At 38.2% G+C, this 20,650-nt stretch overlaps 1 protein-coding gene across 17 annotated transcripts in view; it reads left to right on the top strand.

The window, feature by feature from the left end:
• The window catches only part of neb (nebulin), a 64,015-nt gene extending 44,023 nt beyond the window's left edge, over positions 1-19,992 (top strand). For 6 of the 17 annotated variants that reach the window (XM_037539425.1, XM_037539429.1, XM_037539439.1 and 3 more), the window contains 32 exons: positions 15-119; positions 1,022-1,123; positions 1,285-1,392; positions 1,484-1,588; positions 1,684-1,788; positions 1,872-1,976; positions 2,078-2,182; positions 2,280-2,390; positions 2,483-2,593; positions 2,704-2,805; positions 2,932-3,036; positions 3,480-3,563; positions 4,706-4,819; positions 4,933-5,037; positions 7,703-7,807; positions 8,735-8,845; positions 10,315-10,425; positions 11,292-11,405; positions 11,756-11,860; positions 12,047-12,151; positions 12,462-12,566; positions 13,050-13,142; positions 13,619-13,711; positions 14,061-14,153; positions 14,803-14,895; positions 16,228-16,320; positions 16,745-16,852; positions 17,627-17,813; positions 17,916-18,008; positions 18,278-18,418; positions 18,811-18,914; positions 19,108-19,992. In XM_037539425.1, the coding sequence (XP_037395322.1) occupies positions 15-119; positions 1,022-1,123; positions 1,285-1,392; positions 1,484-1,588; positions 1,684-1,788; positions 1,872-1,976; positions 2,078-2,182; positions 2,280-2,390; positions 2,483-2,593; positions 2,704-2,805; positions 2,932-3,036; positions 3,480-3,563; positions 4,706-4,819; positions 4,933-5,037; positions 7,703-7,807; positions 8,735-8,845; positions 10,315-10,425; positions 11,292-11,405; positions 11,756-11,860; positions 12,047-12,151; positions 12,462-12,566; positions 13,050-13,142; positions 13,619-13,711; positions 14,061-14,153; positions 14,803-14,895; positions 16,228-16,320; positions 16,745-16,852; positions 17,627-17,813; positions 17,916-18,008; positions 18,278-18,418; positions 18,811-18,914; positions 19,108-19,281 (3,495 nt within the window). In that variant the 3' untranslated portion in view covers positions 19,282-19,992. Of the gene's footprint in view, positions 1-14; positions 120-1,021; positions 1,124-1,284; positions 1,393-1,483; positions 1,589-1,683; positions 1,789-1,871; positions 1,977-2,077; positions 2,183-2,279; positions 2,391-2,482; positions 2,594-2,703; positions 2,806-2,931; positions 3,037-3,479; positions 3,564-4,705; positions 4,820-4,932; positions 5,038-6,080; positions 6,186-7,702; positions 7,808-8,734; positions 8,846-10,314; positions 10,426-11,291; positions 11,406-11,755; positions 11,861-12,046; positions 12,152-12,461; positions 12,567-13,049; positions 13,143-13,618; positions 13,712-14,060; positions 14,154-14,802; positions 14,896-16,227; positions 16,321-16,744; positions 16,853-17,626; positions 17,814-17,915; positions 18,009-18,277; positions 18,419-18,810; positions 18,915-19,107 lie in introns of all 17 variants that reach the window. The other 11 variants (XM_037539442.1, XM_037539426.1, XM_037539430.1 and 8 more) reach the window with 11 other exon arrangements.
• Positions 19,993-20,650: the final 658 nt, after the last annotated feature.

Consider the following 20,650-nt stretch of genomic DNA (forward strand, 5'->3'; position numbering starts at 1 on the left):
ACGTCTGTGGACAGGTCAAGTATAAGGTCAGGGCCAAGGAGCTGCTCAGGGGCGGCTGCAACGAGTTGCTCCGCCCTGACATTCTGAACGCCTTATACAACTCTAGCATGTGGAGTAAGGTAACCATCTGTCTGTAGGCAATCCCACAGGCAACAAAGGAGTGTAATCTAACTCCACAGTTTGTGGTTTGGTGCTATCACCATCACTAAATAAGACTCTGCTTTCTCATCAACCCATTGCTTCATAATCATTCATATGCGATCTGTCAGGTGTGAGGTGGAGGATTCTGTTCATGAAAGCAACGTTTCATTTGCACCTTCACTTTGAATATATATTTACCTGTTTTAGCTTGTGCTTTGAATTGGTCAAAGTTTATTTATTTATGTATTTTTTGAATAAGCTCATTATTAAATCAGTTGTTTTCAAAAACCTGGGAAAGAATTTCTAAATCTACTGTAACTAAAACACTATCTTAGCTTCTTTAAAATATACAGTTAATTTATCAGATATATAACAGAAGAGAGTATGATGATGAAAGAACTGGTTTAGTTTTTCTCAGAAGAACAGTAGACATCTCCAAAATACAGTGCCAGTACAAGTATCATCAATGTCATCGCCATCTTTCGATGTAATGTAGCCTGAAGTTGCTTTCAACCTCCGACTTTGGCTTTTCTAAGTGTTGCTTGCTTGTGTGATTGTGTGCTTAGGGTTTTATATTGCTTGTTTGTTTTTATATTGCATGGACTTCAACACAGATAAGCAGAGTTTTATGTCTGTACCTATTGCTTCTAACATTTAAGAGGTTTTGGTCTTACTGGTTTTGGTCTTGCTGAAATCTCCATAAAATCATATTGCTGTTAACATGTACTTTAACCTGTCATTGCGTTATGCTAAGTGGTTCATTTTTAATCTATGTATACATACAGTAAAGTCTTATCCTAATTTACTAAGTTTACTAGTCTTAATAAGTTCAGGTCACTGACTGACTCTAACTTGCACATTATACTTCTCATTTCCTCAGTGGAAGTACAAGGAACAGTATGAGCGTCTCAAGTCAAAGTACACAGCAGTGCTGGACACCCCTGAGCACCAGGTCCACAAACGCCGCAAGCAGATCAGTGACGTAAGTCCCTCTTCATTTTTTCTGCTCCCTTAACTCTGTAACTAATTCAGGAGTATATATAATCTCATTTAAACTGTAACCTAACCTAAATCTATAAATTCCTCTTAAATTAGTCGGTCATGTGTATAAATAAAATTTTGACATTTCTCTTTCATTTCTAGATCATCTACAAGATGGAGTATAACAAAAACAAGGCTACAGGTTATACTCTTGGTCATGACACACCTTTGAATCAGCACATGAAGAAGGTCAAGGAGATCACTAGTAATGTAAGTCTTTGCAATTATGGGCACAAAAAATATCAGTCCAAATAATCTAGAAATGATTCTTCTGTAATTTACATCACTTCTTCTTTTACAGCTGAAGTATAAGGAACTGTATGAAAAAAGCAAAGCTCAGATCAACATGGCTCCTGATGCTTACGAAATCCGTGCCGCCAAGGAGGCCTACAAGAACATCAGCAATGTAAGTTCTCACCAAAAACTGAAATACCTCAGCAAATGCCTTGACTTATATTTCCATTCCTAAAGAATTCCTCTTTATTGCCCTGTCTTCTGTAGCTTGACTACAAGAAGAAGTATGAAGCCACCAAGAACAAGTGGATTTGGACTCTGGACAGACCTGACTTTGTCCATGCGGCAAAGATCAACTACCAGCAGAGTGATGTTAGTGCTGTTTGATTGTCAGTGCTCTGTTTTAATTACAGCAAGATGAACAGTGCCTGAATCAAACTCTTCATCTTTTACAGGTTGAGTACAAGTATGACAAGGAGATGCTGAAAGGCTGTGTGATGCCTGTTGCAGATGATAAGTACACACTTCTGGCCAAGCAGAACACTGAGCTTTCCAGTGATGTGAGTAATTAGTCATTCATATGGAACCTTAACAATTGCAAAGTGAAAGCAAAACTAGGTTTGATTGACATGGTATATGTTTGTTTGGGATCATTCAACAGGTGAAATACAAACAAAAGTATCAAGAGTCCAAGGGCCACTACATTCCTGTCCTTGATACCCCTCAGATTCTCCATGTTAAAAAAGTGGCTACCCTGGTTTCTGAGGTAGTATATTAATTCCACTGCAGGTATATAAATGTGTGTAATATTCATTTTTTTATTTAGAACATTCACTGTCATATAATGTCAAATTCCCTGGCAGAGCAAATACAAGCTGGGTGCAAAGAAGGAGCTCCAGTCTGGCTGCTTCACAACTCTACCTCAGACCCGTGAGACAGCACACAGCAAAGAGGTGGCCAAAATCACAAGTGCTGTAAGTACTAGTGCCAAGTGTATTCATTTTCAGGAAGCTAGTTAGCTTGTTTGTAAATAGTCTAACTCACTCATTATGTACATTTTCCACAGAAACTGTACAAGGAGAAGTTTGAGAAGGAGAGAGGCAAGTCTGAGTACAACAATATGACTGTACCCCCTGATGTCCAGCATGCTATTGATGTAGCCAAGAGCCAGAGCAACGTGAGTAAATGTGGCCAAAACAGTAGCATTACTCTATCATCTAGTGTCTTTAATTGCTATTAGATTATTAATATGCAGTAAGTTTACCTCAGAGCATTCTTCTTTGGCAGATTGCCTACAAACAAGAAGCAAAGGCCAAGCTGCACTACACCCCTGTTGCTGACCGCCCAGACATCAGGAAGGCTACCCAAGCTGCCAAGCTCATCAGTGAAGTAAGCACCTCTCTCATCATCATTCATCTTTAGAAATTCATACAAAACATTTCATTTTTTTAACGGGATCTTATTATGATTATGCAAGTCACCTGTAGTTAAAGTGACTCTTCTGTTTTTCTCCAGGTGGGTTACCGTGATAAGGCTCGTCAGGAAGCTAGCCGTGGAGGGTCTCTGATCGGCCGTCCTGACATCACCTTGGCCACTGAAGTGTCTAAACTGACCAGTCAGGTGACATCTTTTGTCCTTTCCTTTAATTTCCTTTCAGTAATGGGTGATCATTATTTATGCTTTCTTTTGTGAAGTTTTCATAACAATCACAGAGTGTCAGCTGTAAGGTAGTATATAGTTCATTTTAATGTTCCTGTGTTGATATTTACCCAATTAAGTATGCATGTTATAGGACAGCAGGCTTACCATAACTGTAGTGGTAATGTTAAATGCTCTATCAGCGCTTCTCTTGCCCACCAGCATTAATACCACTGTCTTATACTGTCCATGTGACCCCTGACTGTCCTTTATCTGTATCCCTCTATGGATTGATCTCTTTCTAATACATTCATTCATCTATCCTTGCATTCATTTACTTTCCTCTCACATCCATTTACTGTCCATTTTCATTGTCTTGTCCCATGCTCACTGCTGTCACCTTGCCATCTCACTGCGCTTTATAGGCCAAGCCTTCCCTCCATGGAGCTGCCTCCTTTGATACCCCCCAGATGCGGCACATTAAGAAAATGAGTGCCCTGACTAGTGATGTAAGGAGGGACCCTGAACCCCAGGGCCAGTGACCTCTTTGTTTGTCTTGTGTCTCTTTCTGTCCTCTCCATCTCTGACTGATTGACCTCTGGTAGCCCTGTGTCACTCATTGTTATTTTCAAGGAAATAGACTCTGCTGCACCCCTTACCAACTGTATATATTTTCAAAAATGTACTTATTCCCCCAGAAATAATTTTTTTGCATTTTTCCTGTCACTTCCAAAGTCCCACTCACTCTTGAGTTTGCATTGTCCTTTTTTGTGTTTGTCATGCAAGCTTTGCCTCGTTGCCAAGCATAGCCAAGTTGTTGCTATTTTTCAATGTCCAAAATGTTGAATGTGTAATTGCCACCTCATGAACTTAGACAGTGTCAGTCTGTAATGTGTCAGAATTAAAATTTATTGTTGCATCCCTCACAAATACCATGAAATGAGGACTGTGCAGATCCAGTAGACCTTTATACAGCAATTGAAATGGCCACATAGATTATGAGCTCTGTGCACTAGGTGGCGTTGTTAATCCTCTACTCCTGTTTACTAAACATGAGACTTACAACAGGTTTATTTGGTCTCCACTTTCCTCATAGAATTCTCTCTTTGCTTGATGTTTGTTCTTACAAAAGAAACTGATTGCTCTGCAGATTCTTCAAGATCCTGGACACATGATTTGTGCCTCAAATTGAATATACATACACACAGACACAGACACACGAAAATACATATATAGATGTGTATGTGTATATATGTGTGTATATATGAAGTAGGTGTTCTGATGCTCCTGTATGTTCTGACCTGTGTGTTGAGCTTGCCACCTGGGATCGTGCCAAATAAAAATAATCTAATCGAGAATGTTTGGAAGCGGCAAACCAGCTGTATCATTTTTGCAATGTTAGAACAAAGATTAAATGCTAAATGGAATTTCCTACTCTAAGTACCCCTTTATCACACCTTGTTGTCAAGCTCTAACTACTTAACTCTGTTGTGCACTTTCTTTCTATTAGCCAGCCTATTTGGTTTGTTCTAAGTGTTGAATGCATGTAGCTATTGAGATGATACCATTTTCCTGAATCTCTCTATTTGTGTTAGCATTTTGCCTTAAACACTTACAATCATCTAATAATTCCACTTCCTTTTTTAAAAAGGTGAAATATAAGGAGAAGTTTGACAAGGAGCTGAAAGGAAAGAGACCCCAGTATGACTTGAAGAGCAGTAAGATTTATCAGACTCTGAAGGATGCCAATGTACTTGCAAGTGAGGTGTGTACTTTGGATTGTATTTATGTCTTCCTTCCATCCATTAAGGCAGTGAGTTTAATCATTTAGATAAGTAAAGACAAAGGTAATTCTGTTGCTATGGTTTTCTCTGGCAGGTGAAATACAAGGGTGACCTGAAGAAGATCCATAAACCTGTGACCGACATGGCTGAATCTCTGGCCATGCAGCACAGCTTGAGTACCAGCAAGCTGGCCAGTGATGTAAGATTTTTAGAAACCCTCTCTCCACATCTTCATGTAGCCTCATCTCACACATTGTAACCACCTACTGCAACCTTTCATGTAATTCTATCAGTATAACCCATTATTAGAACCATCTACAGTACTGTGCAATTACTCTTAATTGGCTAAAACTATTTATCTTAAGTAAGTGTGTTTTTGTACAAACACTATAAAATATCAGAATAAATACAAATAAACATCAGTACAGTAAGGTGTATTTTGGAGTTTTTTGGGTTTTCCTGACTTATAAGTGCGGTTCACTCATTGCACCTGACCTAATTTAATGAGGAATTGATGAGCTCAGCAGGTATGGAAACAGTTAAACTAATACATTGACGGACATAAACCATACTGTATTCTTTATTCTGTGTTGTATTTATTCTAATATTTGTGTAAGTAAATGCTTACAGCCCAAATATTTTCCATATCAAACTTTTGCACAGTACTATATATCATGTACCTCCCCTGAAACACTTACCCACTTCTGAAGGACATCATTTGGTAGTGACCATTTCTTTCCTCCTCTCTGACCTCAAACCTCTTTTCTTACTACCACTTAGCTTTAACCTTTTACATTTTTCCTTCCTTCACTTACACGTGATATTAGGCCATCCTAATAAGACTCTAACACTTTATACCTTTTTTATGTGTCCAATGAAAATAACAAAGTTCCCTTTAGAACCCCAGATAACCATGCTTCTTAATGTTTTCTTGACTTCACATATTTCTCCATTTAATGTTTACATTTTATCTGCTGAAACTCCACATCTTCTATGCCAGTTCTTATTAAAGATGAAATCAAGCCAGACTTTTTTAAACTTTCATGTAGGATCATGATGGCAGTTTCATGCTAGATTAGTTTTTCTCTTAAGATTTCCAAACTGGCATTTCTTTTTGGATTTCCAGGCATTTTGCCTGAAATCACTTTTTTTTAGTGTTTTTTGGTGAAATTAATTCATGGTTCAGAACAATGATGAGTTCAGTTGTTGTACTGAGTTGCTTCGGTGGGCATTCCCTCTCAGTACCAGTACAAGAAGAAATTCGAGGCGAGTAAAGGTCACTACCATATGATCCCTGATACGCCCGAGCAGCTTCATCACAAAGAGGCCTCAGAGCTGCAGAGCTACGTAAGTCCCACTTATTTTTGCCCTGTCCAGAACACAAAACACCTGCTATGTATAACTGTGTGTGCGTGTGTCTGTGTGTGTGTGAAAGAGAGATAGAGAGAGAGAGAGAGAGAGAGAGAGAGAGAGAGAAAAGAAGATGCCTTCTTTTTGCAGTCATTTCATTTCTTAATCAGTGCACGCCTTCCATTTTTCTCAAAAGATGGACTGTTTAATTTGTTTGGGTTAATGTTTCCAATAAACCTATTTCACAGTTACTACTTTTGGATAATATACGTAAGTTACAACAATTTATGAAACTCCTAAAATCTTTTCACACGTCATTTTCAAACCAAACCAAAGCTGTTTATATGCTGTACTCCATGAATAGGATAGCCTTTACTTTTTCATGAGTTTCCCCACAGTTACAAAACCTTAAACGTTTTTCTAGAGGTATTAACATTTGGAACAAATTAAGTCTCTTGTCTGAAAATGCAGAGGTTGTGCTGTACTGTACTTCAGGTACAATAACTCTGGGTCCAGCAACACTACAGATGCATTATTTGCAAAGTTTAGGATTAAACGCACAGTATATAAACCTGGAGAACCATTGTTGATATTTTAACTCAACAGCAAAACAAATACATGCCTCCCTTCAGTGCTCCTTCATAAGCATTGGCAAGGCAAATGACACTGACTTAGCAAATGTGTTATTTAGATCTTTGGCACCCTAAAACCCTTCGCAAATGTTGTATAGACAAATACCATGACATAATGTTAGAGTGAACACTGATGTAGCACATAATGTAATATATTATCAATTGGTTCTTTGAAAATACTTTTATCCCACCTGTCATACAGAAACAGAGCAACCTCCTCCTCACTTTTCATGCCTTTCAACTTTTGATGAAGCCAAAGTCAACTTCTTTTTTTGCCAGCTTCTTGTTTGAATTTTCCTGTTCCACCTTAAATGGTACAGCAGGCTACATTAAGGTGCCTCAGCTTCTTGTTAGAATCCTCCTATTCCACCTTATATGATGGAGCAGTAACATTGCTTCACAATTTAAGATGGAGTAGGAAAACGCAAAAAAAGAAAACCAACTTCAGTCACGTTAAATCTAGTTTAGAATGCCTTGCCATTGACTCTTGGAAGTCTGTCCACTGCTGAAACGACCTTCCCTGAGTAGAGAACCCTTTGGCTCTTTCTTGGCCATCTTGCTTTTAAGACAATACATGGCGTTCAGCACATAGCCCCTCTCCTTCCACCTGTCCTGTGCACAAACTCAAATGCCCCTGTTGCTGACTGGCTGGAATAGTGTTGTGTGGCTCGGTCCTAAACACTTAAACATTTTTTCACAGGGCACACACAGAATGGAGAGCTGAATTTGGCAGGAAGTAGTATATTAGATTAAAACCGTATACTACTCTTTTAATGCCTAGTTAAATACATTAGAATAATTTGACGCTGAGTAGATAGATTATTTATTTATTCTATTTAACTGAAAATTACTTTTCACCTTTGTGGTTGTGTCCAAAAACAGGTGAAGTACAAGGAGAAATATGAGAAGGAGAAAGGCAAGGCCATGCTGGACTTTGAAACTCCAACTTATGTGAGCGCCAAGGAAGCACAGCATATGCAGAGCCAAGTAAGTGCTGCCCATGCCCAGTGTTCAGTCAACAACAAAATCTTTCAGAGGTGATCTGTCTTTGCAGGTAGGCTCTCTATATTGTATTTAGGAAAATTTGACCTTTAATTCTGGATTTAATAAAAATTTAGAAAAATCCATTTTAACCCTTGAGTACATGCAGAAAAAAATTCTCCTGAATGATTAATGTGCCATTTATTTTGATAGGTAAGAACATTATTTTAAAAAGAATAAAATATGTTTTAAGCAAACAAAAAAAGAATTTACTGTATTTCACAGCTGTCTTAAAGTTACTAGTATGAAACAAATCAACAATAAACATTTATCAGTCTGAATTGTTCTGAATGTGCTAATCTTACTCAGAAGCTATCACTACACAATCTATAAAGACTTCATTTATATAATGATATAAAACAGAGAAAGCTCAAAATTCCCATGCTGATTCATTTTACTATGCCCAACATAGACATGCTCAAGTTATAACTCTTGCGGTAGATTTTAACAAGTTAAATAGGATTCTGGCAAAGTTTCAGATTGTATCCCTGGCAAAAACTGTTTGATAGAGTTAAAAGTGCTTTAAAGATGAGTGACATGTACAATAAGTATAGATGCCAATAAGCTACAATTTCCACAAGGACCCAAGGAGATGGTAAAGTATGTTTTGTCTTTGTATGTTTTATGTTCTTGTCTTTAATAGAGTCTGCCTACAGTAAGTTGAACTGCTTCAATATGAATATTTGTTTTCAGCGTCCTCTAGAACACACTTGGATGCTGAATTTAAGTCATAAGGATAAGAACAGATCCAAAGTGTTCTAACAAAGCATTGATGGTTGATCACCTGCTGTGACCATGACAACAGCAGTTAACCCAAGTCTATATTTCTGAGTCTTCATGTGTCTGTCACTCTCTTATCTTTGTGGTGGATAGAAAGACTATAAGAGGGACTTTGAGGAATACATGAAAGGCACAAACCTCTCAGGCTTGGAGGTCACCCCTGCCATGATACATGTCAGACATGCAACCAAAATTGCTAGTGAGGTAAAAGGTGGTCTATATTTTTCCTCCCCTCCTGGTAATCATACTAAGACTACAGCCACACACCCATATTAATACAGTGAGTGCGTTTGGTGTTCCTGGTCACACCCAAGTAGTGGACAGCTTGCGGTTGGTTTGCATGGTTCACCACCCAGTCGTAATACACTCAATAATATCCCCTCCTTCTTCCTGGTTTTCTGTGAGTGTTTAAAGTTTTCTTGTACTGTTTCTAGTTTTCTAGTTTTTGCCAGTTTTGTCTGGTCTTGTCTCGTCTCTTGTTGTTGCTCTCTCAACCACCCTCCAATATATAAGTTAACCCTGAGTGTGCGTTTTAATGAACCTTTCTGTAAATGTTCATTTTGCTGTTCTTTTTACTCACAACATAAACGGTGTCATATTTAGGATTTTTTCTACTCTGCAAAGGTTAGCGACCACCCTTCATTTATTTCATTTACAGTGAAAACAGCCATGTATAAAGCATGGTATTCGTTTTCCAGCATTAGGGGAAAAAATCAGAAAAGATAGATTTGACAAAATTACACAGAAGCTTGAACAACTAAATATAATATCATTTTTTCAGTATTTATTGTTGCCACCTTTTGCATTCATTAGAGCTTAATTCTTGTATTTGAGTCTTGTTGTCCAAACATACTTATTTTTCCCACACTTTTATAGTTCAGTCTTAGATGTTGGTTTCATTGCAAAACACATTCTGGATTCTGGTTTGGCCAGTCTGCTGTTCTGAGAACACCAGCAGCTTCTTAGTTCTCACAGTGGAGGGCTGGACAGAAACACCTGGATGTTTTCAGATCTGAATTCAGGAGTGGACCTTAATTTCTTCTATATAATATAATAATGTAATTTTCCTTTTACTTTCCTCTTACTTGTGTGAGTAAATTGTTTTATATCTCATCTCCTTTGATATATCTCCTAAATAATGAATCACTTAGTGTTTTGAGTGGAAATGAAATGAATGAAGGGTGATCTCTGACATTTGCACAGTACTGTATTTTATCATTTTCTTTCCAAATTCACTAATGCCTTTGTTCTGGCCTTAATAGTGTCATTATTAAAAAATAATAAACTAAGTAATTTTTACTGCTTGTGCACAACAACAGTCTTGATTATTGAATGGCCCTGATTGGTGCCCTCATTGTTTTCTGTCTTCACCAAAGTGCATACTAGGCTGGTTTCCAAATTCACCTGTACCTTAATCTGACCTTCAAAGCGTCATGAAATAAGAACCCTTTTTAAACTGAACTACTTTTGTCATACGTGCACATACACTGCAGTAGTCATGATCGCTGAATTGGCCAGATTATCACTGCTGTCTTTACCCACACTCACTATGGATTAGCAATAGAACCAGGTTTAGAGCGGAGGCTTGGTGACACTGAGCTGTGTGTGAGCAGTACTGTGTGTGTCTGTGCCTTGCTGTCTCTGCAGCCTCTCTGTTCTTCTCCATCCTGTAGAAAGAGTATAGGAGGGATCTAGAGGAAGGGGTGAAGGGTAAAGGGCTTACAGTGCTTGAGGAAACTCCTGAATTACTGAGAGCAAAGAATGCTACTCAGATCCTGAATGAGGTAGGATGGAGCTAGATGAAGCCAACCCTTGTCTCACTCTTCATCTTCTTCATTATGTCTTCAGTCTTCTTCGCCTCTTTACCACACTAACAGGGCCGCACTAAACGTGCTGAGTCCTTCTGAGCCTTGCTAACCACTAAAACACCCACTCTTCTAATGGACCACCCCACCCAATCATCTAACCAGGTTTGGTAATAAATGTTTACAGCCATAAAATGTCCTACTTAGAGATGTTTTCTTCCATTTCTGAACTCCCCTTCGCTTTAATATCACTCTTATTTTCTAACAGGACTTTATTCTTACACTATTCTTTTACCCAAATCTTCTAATCATTCTTCAAATTAAGGAATTCTTTAATGAAGCTTTTAACCTCTCATATTAGTTTTGCAGCCTGTAAACACCCTCAGTGGCAGTTCCTCAGCTTTGCAAAAGTAGCGTATTTTAATGGGAACTCCACCTATTTCTCAAGATGTCTGTATAATTAGATCAACAAGCTGTAAATAAAGTCATATAAAGTGGTTTTATGTGAAATAGTTCACTGTACAGAAACTTACTGAGCCAGATGGTGGTGTTAGGAAGCAGTGGTAACAATGCCTAGAATGCAAAAATATAACCATCCATGATTTCTAAGAGATCAGGCAACATGCTCATACATTAACTTTCTGAGAGAAAGCTGCTAAAGGCATTAAACACATCACATCTGGCTCCTATCACAACTTTTCTGGACAAGTCTGAATAGTACATTTCACATCAAACCACTCTGAATGAATTTGTTTATCTGATTGATTGAATTATGCAGAAATTTTGAAAAAAATCAGTGGAATTATTTGATCAAAAAACCTCTAACCTTGTCTTAACTTTCACAGAGAGAGTATAAGAAGGCATTGGAGCAAGAGATAAAGGGCAAAGGAATGTTGGCTTTGGCGACAGACACCCCAGACTTTATGAGAGCAAGAAATGCGACAGATATCCTGAGCCAGGTCAGTGAATCATCTCTGTCAGCCTGATCTGAAATCTGAAAGTCTAATTTTACCTCATAATTGACAGATCAAGAATGAATGCACAGGAGTGCTGGAGATTTGTCAGGTCTCTCGACATACAGTACAAATTATATACTTTACTCTTAAAAATGGGTTTGGCCAAAACAGTAAATAACCAGTACTGCAAGACATTAAGCAGTTGGGAAATGTTAATTGACCAGCTTTCACTGATTTTTAAAGCAAGCAACAGGAAATGTTATAAGTGTCCTGTGTCGCTGTCTTTTCAACACTGACTACATTAGCCGTCTGTCTTACAAGCAGCTTTTTTAAAGTGAACCCCTGTTTTACAGACTAAGTACAAACAGAACGCTGAGCACGACAGATCCACCTACACCACTGTGATTGACACTCCAGACATCATCCATGCTCAACAGATCAGGAACATAGTGAGCCAGGTAAGAGTTACTGCCTGAACAATGAATATGGGACATATGTATTAACAACATAACTGCATGTAGTAGTAAGTAAATAGTCTGACTGCACATTTGGCTTGTAATACTTTAATACCATCTCATCCACACTTACTGGAAGGCCACCCCTACTGATAATAATGTTTAATATCATTAATGCTTATCTTATAGAAAAGGTACAAGGAGGAGGCAGAGAAGACCATGTCTCACTACGTGCCTGTTCTGGACACCCCCGAGATGCAGAGAGTCCGTGAGAACCAGAAGAACTTCAGCACTGTAAGTGTTTGAGCATGAAGCTTAGATCCATTCACTTGTCCATTTGTCTCAGTGTTTCTGTTCCTTACTTATTCCTAGTGTAATCGTTCTACTGTTGGTTTTGGCTCTTGTCCTTGTGTTTGACTAAAGAGAAGTTTGACAGACAAGTCTCTCTCTAGAATCTCTAAAGTCATTCCTGATGAATAAATGCAGCGCTTCTGTTTGTATGAACATAGTGACCATCTTTTCTTACACTGTTTTACTTTTTCTTGCAGTTTTTTTTTTTTTTTTGTGTACCACTTTAACTGCCCTTGTGCTCTTTTCTCTATAGCTACACTACCAGGTTGACCTTAAAAACAGTAAGGGCAAAGTTTCAGCAGTAAAGGACACACCTGAAATGCTTCGTGTTAAAGAAAATACAAAGAATTTCAGCTCGGTACCTACTGCTCACTGAGTATTATTTTCTCTCTTTTTACACCCTTTTTCTAACAACATACCTTTTTTTGAATTTTTGCTTTTTCTCTTTTTTATTTTTTCCCCTCACTGCAATTTTAAGTTAACAGACCCTGTCATGCAGCCCAGTCCCTATATCATATAGGAGTTTGGTGTAGTTATTAACTACATTGTAGGAATTTGCAGCCTCATTTAACATTGCTGCAAAGTTTTGTTTGGAACAGCAGCTCTAACCACTTTAGAAGCTAAAATATTTCCGCTTCTCTACATTGTTGCCAGTTGTTTTACATTGTGTGCATGTTTTTTTGTTTTCTGTGAATGTTTGTCAGATGTTCAATATGTGATTTTTTCCTTCATTATAAGTTTAGTTACAGGTGCTTCCTCTGGGTGGGGGGTTGGGGAACAAAACAAAAAAAACCTCTGTCAATCAAATTATCATAATGTTTTTACCTGTACATTCTCAAAGATTCAGTACAAGGAGGATTTGGGAAGAGGAACGGCTATTGCAGAAACCCCTGAAATGGAGAGAGTTAAACGCAATCAGGAGGCTATTAGCACGGTACACTAATGCGTGACCCTATCCCAACCTATCATCCTCTCATACCTCCTTCTCCTCCCCAGTACTACTTGTCCGTGCTCAGGCAGAATGAGGATCCTGCCTTTGAAATCCTCTTAATCAAGACTCAGTCTTAATGACCATCATGTCAAGTACTACAGTTCTTGACATGAATATCTACATCATTTAATACCACTTCTAAAAAACGTCCATACCGGTTTTAATTAACCAAAAGTCTTATATATTTTGCCTTAATAACCTAAATGTGTGACATGGCATGCTCTATAACTGAGCATCCAAGCATTTTCATGATGAGTAGTGTTGTAGATTTTTCTTTTACGATTTTGTTTCCTGTATATTTGGCACTCTCACCTTTGATGATGTTTCTGTTTACTGTGTTCTTGTTTTATCATTATCTTTTATCCTTTATATTTGATCTTTTTTATTTTTTCTGATACAAATTAACCTGAAATGACTAGATCAAATACAAGGAGCCGACTAGTCAAGGCATATCTATAGCAGACCTTCCTGAGGTGAAACGTGTGCGGGAGACTCAGAAGAAGATCAGCTCGGTAGAGTTTCTTAGCTTTATTATATGAATATCTACCCAGTTTGTTAACTCTATCTGGCATTATAATCACTCCAAATGTTATTTTTCTAACTGATTTCTGTTTGAAACCATGTACTGCCTTTATCATTGGATTTTTTTGCATTAGGCCATGGTGTGTTGTTCATTATGTAACTAATGAAAAGTATTTTTCTCTTACATTCTACATTTACCTAGTATCAGGCTATTTTTTCCCTTTTTTCCTTTGAATGCATTTTATTCTAATTTTCACATATCTAAAGAGGTTTATGAGATTGAAATGTTGGTGAATAACAGTTTTTAAATAATCTTTTTATAATCCTTTTTGCTTAAAGATTCATTACAAGGAAGATTTAGGAGGAGGAACTGCTGTGTCAGAAACACCTGAGATGGAGAGAGTTAAACGCAATCAGCAAAATATTAGCACGGTACACTGCGGTGTGACCCTATCCTAGCCATATACCATTGTATCATAATACTCCTTGTGCACCTGTCCTAGATCAGGGGTGGGGAATGGGTTAATTACCAGTTTAAGCTGGTGCGCTACATCTCTGCTTCTCTATATTATTGCTAGTTGTTTTAGATTCTGGCCCTCAGTTCCCCACCTCTGTTGTAGGCCAAGTCCTAAGACTCCCCTGATTAATAGTAGCTGTCCCTTATAATAAATAGCATCCAAATCCTGGAGTGATAACATTTATAATAACATCCATGTAGTTCATGACAAACCTACCACGTTCTCTCCTAATTCTTTTAAAATTAACTCAAAATGGTTGTTTGTTTTCCTGGGAATTCAGTGGAAACAAACAAACAAAAAAACACTTTATTTGTCCCTTAATCTACTATAAATGTCCATCAGGTGTTAGAGGTTTTAACTTTTTTTTTTAAAAGTCTGTTTGTTATTCTCATGACAAGATCCGTACTTTTCCATAATGTCTGCTGTCTTTTTACTGTGCATTGACGTTTGTCTTTTGATTGTTTGATGTTTTTTTGTCTCTGAATGTTGTTCTGATTTTGTTTAATTTTGCTCTGTGTATCCTGCAATCCATCTTATCTGCATGGAACCCAATCTGTGAGTAGATAAAGTACAAAGACTTTCTGGGGCGAGCCACAGCTATACCAGACCTTCCCGAAGTGAGACGAGTCAGAGAGACTCAGAAGCACATCAGCTCGGTAGTGGACGCTTCGCAGTTTACATCAGCGCATGAACTCTCACGCTGCCTCCTCTCCACTCATCCTCCGCTATCATTACCAACCATAGCTCCATTCCATCACTTGCCAAACCCTGAGATGCACAGTGGAGTCAAGACTGTCATCACTGTCACTTTCAACCTGTCCCTTTCCCTAATCCTAATAGAACACCACCTTCTTTTAGAAGTAGTTTCCAGAAAAATATCATGCCTAAAATATCCACAATTCAAACTCCAAACTATGCATCTAATCCAGCACAGAGTAACCCCCTCGTTTTTATTTTTTTTACTTATAAATCCACAAGCCACCATCAGCTGATTCCTTATCTTTGCTTTTCTTAACCCTTCACTACAGGGTTCTATATATATTACCTGGCCAAAAGTATGTATACTTTTATCATTAGTGGGTTCTGCATTTTCAGCCATCCCCTCATTGCTGACAGGTGCATAAAATCAATTGCACAGTTATGGAATCTCCAAAGACAAACACTGGCAGTAAAATGGGTTGTGGCACTGTCATCGAATTACAGGTTTCCTATACGTATGTCCTGCTAGAGCTGCCCCAGTAAACTGTAAGTGAATATATTGTGAAATTAAAATATCTCTTAACAACAACAGCTTAACCACATAGCAGTAACACACATATGCTCATAGAACAGAACCGTAGAGCACTGAAGTCCGTAGCGCATAAAAATCATCTAGGTCTCGGTTGCAGGACTCACTGCTAGCTTTCAAACGGCCACTGGAAGCAACATCCTATCATTTAGGTTGGTATTAGACAAAGTCTTTTTCTGTTTCACAAAGCCAAGTCCATAAAGGAATAGTTTGAATAGTTTGCTGAGTCTGGTGTAGAAGAACTTGACTGTCCTGCACATAGCCCTGACCTCAAACCCATCCAAGATCTTTGAGAAGACGTGAAACGTGAACTGTGAGCAAATATCAGTGTCCAACCTCACAAATTTTCTTGCCACTCAACGGGAGCAAATGCTTACAGCCATGATCCAAAATCTATTAGAAAACCTTCCAAGAAGAATGGAATTTGAAGAGAAGATAAACTCCAAATTCATTTCCATAATTTTGGAATGAGATTTTCAACAAGCACATATAAATGTGATGTTAATGTGTGTATATACTTTTGGCCAAGTAGTGTATAAGGGATATAACCTTTAGATGTGATCTTTTGAATGCTGTTTGTTGTGTCAGTGCTGACCAACATCTCCTGCTCTTGTTGCAGGAATGTTGTGAGTGTAACTGTGAGATATGTTAGTGTGTGCGTCTGACTGGCCTGTCTGGGTGCTGTTCTTCTCTACTCCAGGTTTTATATAAAGACACATCTGCCAAAGGAACTCCAGTGGTTTTCACTCCTGAGATGGAGCGGGTCAAACGGAACCAAGAACATATTAGCTCGGTACTCAGCCATGGGACTTGTGCCCTAAACTAGTGTCCAACATAACCTGTCTAACTCCCTCTTCTTGCTTAGGTGGCTAATAACATTAACTTGATTCTTCCACCTGCTAAATATAATGCATTTAATATAGCTGTGATGTGTCGAACCTTTGCTAACGTCCCCTTGATTTGATAGACTTTCATGCGTTCCCCTTGTCCTGTAGCACTTCTTTGGAGTGGGACACACCCACACACCTCCAGGCCTCTGAAAGTGTGGAACTTTCTGCTAATTCATCCGTGTGAGGTCGCAATAACACTGTGGATTTTTATGTTCTGTGTCTGTCTGACTGGATGTTTGTTTTTCCCACTTGTTTCCTGATAAGCTCATAATACAGTATAGCCTATGTATTGCTAATATTCTGTTTACTGTTCTTTCTCTTTACCAGGTGCTGTACTCCGACAGCTTCCGTAAGCAGGTACAGGGTAAGGCAGCCTTCGTGCTGGACACTCCTGAGATGAGACGTGTGAAGGAGACCCAGCGCATCATCTCTGGGGTTAGCTTAAGTTCAATCTCCTCTTCTAATACATCAAAAATATGCTATGGGGGATATTTAAATAACAAAGTAAACAGCAAAAGTTATTTTTATGCGTTTTTATACTGAAGAAAAAATTATATTGTGGCAAGTGAAAACATCTTAAATCAACATATTCTCATTTTAATATTAAGAATATTATACGTGTGTTCACCTTATTTCTAGAGGGTTTATACTTGTTTTAAGTCATATTATCGAGATTGTTTTTTTCAGATTATGGCAGATAACTTGATTGTTTGTTATTTAATTTGTCCGTCAGTCAGTAGATTAAGACAATTTCTCTGAATACAGTCAAAGCATGTAAAAACGTCTAAAAATTACTAAATAGTCTTAACTTTCTAAATTTCTAAAATAACATCAATCTCAAAATAAAAATATTAGATATGTCTGAAAGATTTTGATATTTACAGTACATTTAATATTTCAAGTATTTTGAGAACAAAATGTTATTCAGTAATGAATCATTATTAAATCAATTACAATCATTATCTGCATTTTTGTTAATGTATTGAGATGCTGTATAACATTCTCATCCACTTTAGAGCTCTGATCACTAATCTTTTAAAAACTTCTTTCTACTTATTAGAACCTGTGAATTGCACAGCAGTCATAACATAAGCATTATTTTATACAAGTCTCAGCAGCAAAATTTGTTTGATTATTAATAACATTGATTCTAAACTTTTGAATGGAGGTTCCAAGCTCTTAGACAGTAGCATGTGTTTTCTTCAACAGGTGCAATACCACCAGGACTTTGAGAAGAGTAAGGGCAGCTTCACTCCCACCACCAGTGACCCCGTGACTGAGCGTGTGAGGAGGAACATGCAGGACTTCAGTGACATCAGCTACCGTGGCATTCAGAGGCGCGTGGTGGAGATGGAGAGGAGACGCGCCGTAGAACATGATCAGGAGACCATCGCTGGTCAGCTAACTTAAGCACATTGAAACACACACACAGACTTTCATCTCACAGCATGGTTGATTTTGAGAACGCAACAATAACTCGGCTCTGTTTAATTCACAGACCTGCGTGTATGGCGCACCAACCCTGGCTCTGTCTTTGACTATGACCCTGCTGAGGACAACATCCAATCAAGAAGCCTGCACATGATGTCAGGTACACAACAGGCTTTTATAGTGCATCGTCAGAAGGTGGTCCAGTAATGGAAGATTTGTGATTACTGGTAACTTCTTAAAAGAAGTGCTATGGTACTTCAAATCTACAAAGGAAGTTTTAAGACTGATATTGCATTTATCTCAGATGAGTAACACTGTGATCTCCATGGTTGCTTGAGTACACATGTTGCTCTGTTCTATTCTTGCATGATTAGGGTAGTAGTAGTAATGCTGTGCCGTGTTGAGTTTTGTGCTTTCTTCATCTTTCAGTTCAAGCTCAGCGTCGCAGTAAGGAGCACTCTCGTTCCACCAGCGCCATGAGCGGCGTAGGAGACGAGAAATCTGAAGTGTCTGAGAACGTGGAACACCACCTGTCCCTCTACAGCAACGGATTCCCCACTACAACCATAGGTATGATTACTCTACATCAATAAGAGGAACACTCAGCACTGTAGCCAGCTGTAATGTTTTTGCTGTTTAGATGAAGGATATTCAAATAACACTGAAAATGCACTGTAGATTAAAATAATATAAACTAGACACTGGAAGATATTTTGAGAAATTTTATCCTGTATTTCAAGTGTTTTGCGAACAAAAACTTGTTATTGAATAAATAATATCTCTTTCTAATAAATTTTGGCTACTGGTCAGAAGTTTAAAGTCAGTTTTCATTATTAAAGAATCGATTTTGTTGCAGATAAATAAATTAATTCTATCTATATGATCTATAATGCTAATATGGCTCATAATGTAATAGCAGTGACCACATCATGTTGTTATCATGTAATTACTCTGTCCTAAAGGCTACCAGCAGGCTAAGACTGTAGAGCTTCAGCAGAGATCCTCTTCTGTGGCCACCCAGCAGACCACTGTGTCCTCTGTGCCCTCACACCCCTCCACCACTGGAGTAAGTACGATATTGATCATCTGGAGGGTTTTTTACTTTTTCAGAAGGATATGTTCAGTACTCTATAGTAATACTCATCAGTCAGTCTTAAAAAAAACACTATTCTAACAAAAACAGCTTTTGGGCATTAAAGGAAAAAAAAGAATATAAATTGAACATAAAGCATGCAATGCTCGTTTCTTTTTCTCCACAGAAAACTGTACGTGCGATGTATGACTACAGTGCTGCTGACAAAGATGAGGTGTCCTTCAAGGATGGAGACGTTATTGTGAATGTGCAGTCCATCGACGAGGGCTGGATGTATGGCACTGTGCAGCGTACAGGCAAAACTGGCATGCTGCCAGCCAACTACGTGGAAGCAGTCTAAAGACAAGTGGGAGAATGACACGTCCACTGGGCTAAAACACCTCAGGCATTTAGATTAGAAGCTTGTTTATGTGTAGTGAATGTAAGGTTAGGCTTAGAATAGTTACGCCACTGTTGGTCCCCATTAAAATATGTGCAATTTTGCTCCTCATGCCCCTTGCGTCTTCTGTGGATGTGACACGAGAAACTGACAAAGGTTATACAATACTTAAGTATTTGTGATAGCCCATTGTAGAGTATTTATCTTTTATTTTCCAAACCTAGTGTAACAGTTGAGTAAATGAAAGCCCATTATTTTTGTATATTCCTGAAAAATATCAGACTCAGTTGTCATTATGGAAGTGTTCCCTGGAATTTCCAGTGTTGAAACTTTTGCACAAGAAGAGATGGGCTAACTTTCTGTACTCCTTTTCTGTAACGGAAAAGAAAGTCTGACATGTTCGATGTTTCATAAACACTGAACTACAATACCAAAGAGGTCATTTGAAAATTAAGGGGATAGTGAAAACCGCAAACCATGAGGAGACACCATCAATTCCTCAGATGCAAACGTGTACTGAAAAGTTCTAAGAAATAAGCCTCTTCCCTCCTTGGCTGAAGGCTGATCACAAGTTGCATGTGTGTTTTGTTTCTTCCGATTCCCTAGGTCTAGGGTTAGAGTCATACACCGTGACTCAGTAGCTAATAAAGCACACAACGCTTCTGCAGTAAACCTGTCTCTTGTCGTGAATATAGACCATATGTAAAGAAAAGAAAATGATTCATGTATATAAGCTGTGGATGAAAACCTGCATGGCATTACTTGATTATACATAAGTAATTAAAGGTATAATGAAACCATGTAATGCTAGTCAGATGTTCCAGACTGATTTAGGAACCTTCTCTTTGCAAAGCACTCAAACTCCAGCTTAAGAGAGTTTTAGTCTTTATTTAAAAAAGAATAAAACGGAAAAAAAAAAAAAAAAAAAAAAAAAAAGTCAAGTACACCATAGACTATACATCACAAAAGTGAGTTACAACAGCAGAGATGCTGAACATTCACACAGTTCCCTTCAATGCATGCATGTGCTACCTATTCATTTAGTTTATATACAACAGAAGTAATGCACCCTTCTGTAAATGTTGGTTTTGTGCAACGGATTTTATAGTAATGAATAATGCAGTGAAGTCACTTTACCATGAGAGATCTAAAATGAGCCTTACTGACCAGACATGACAGAAATCAACATGTGTCAAGGATCAGACTGCTAAACACACAAGTGATCGTCAAGGGTGACTTTCACCATGAATTTCACCTAAGCGACTACAACAGCTTTGTCAAAAAGTGTATTCTGGTATTGTAAGCTGTGAGACTGTGATAAAACAAGACT

This window comes from Pygocentrus nattereri, chromosome 6 (genome assembly GCF_015220715.1).
Source record: "Pygocentrus nattereri isolate fPygNat1 chromosome 6, fPygNat1.pri, whole genome shotgun sequence".
NCBI lineage: Eukaryota > Metazoa > Chordata > Actinopteri > Characiformes > Serrasalmidae > Pygocentrus > Pygocentrus nattereri.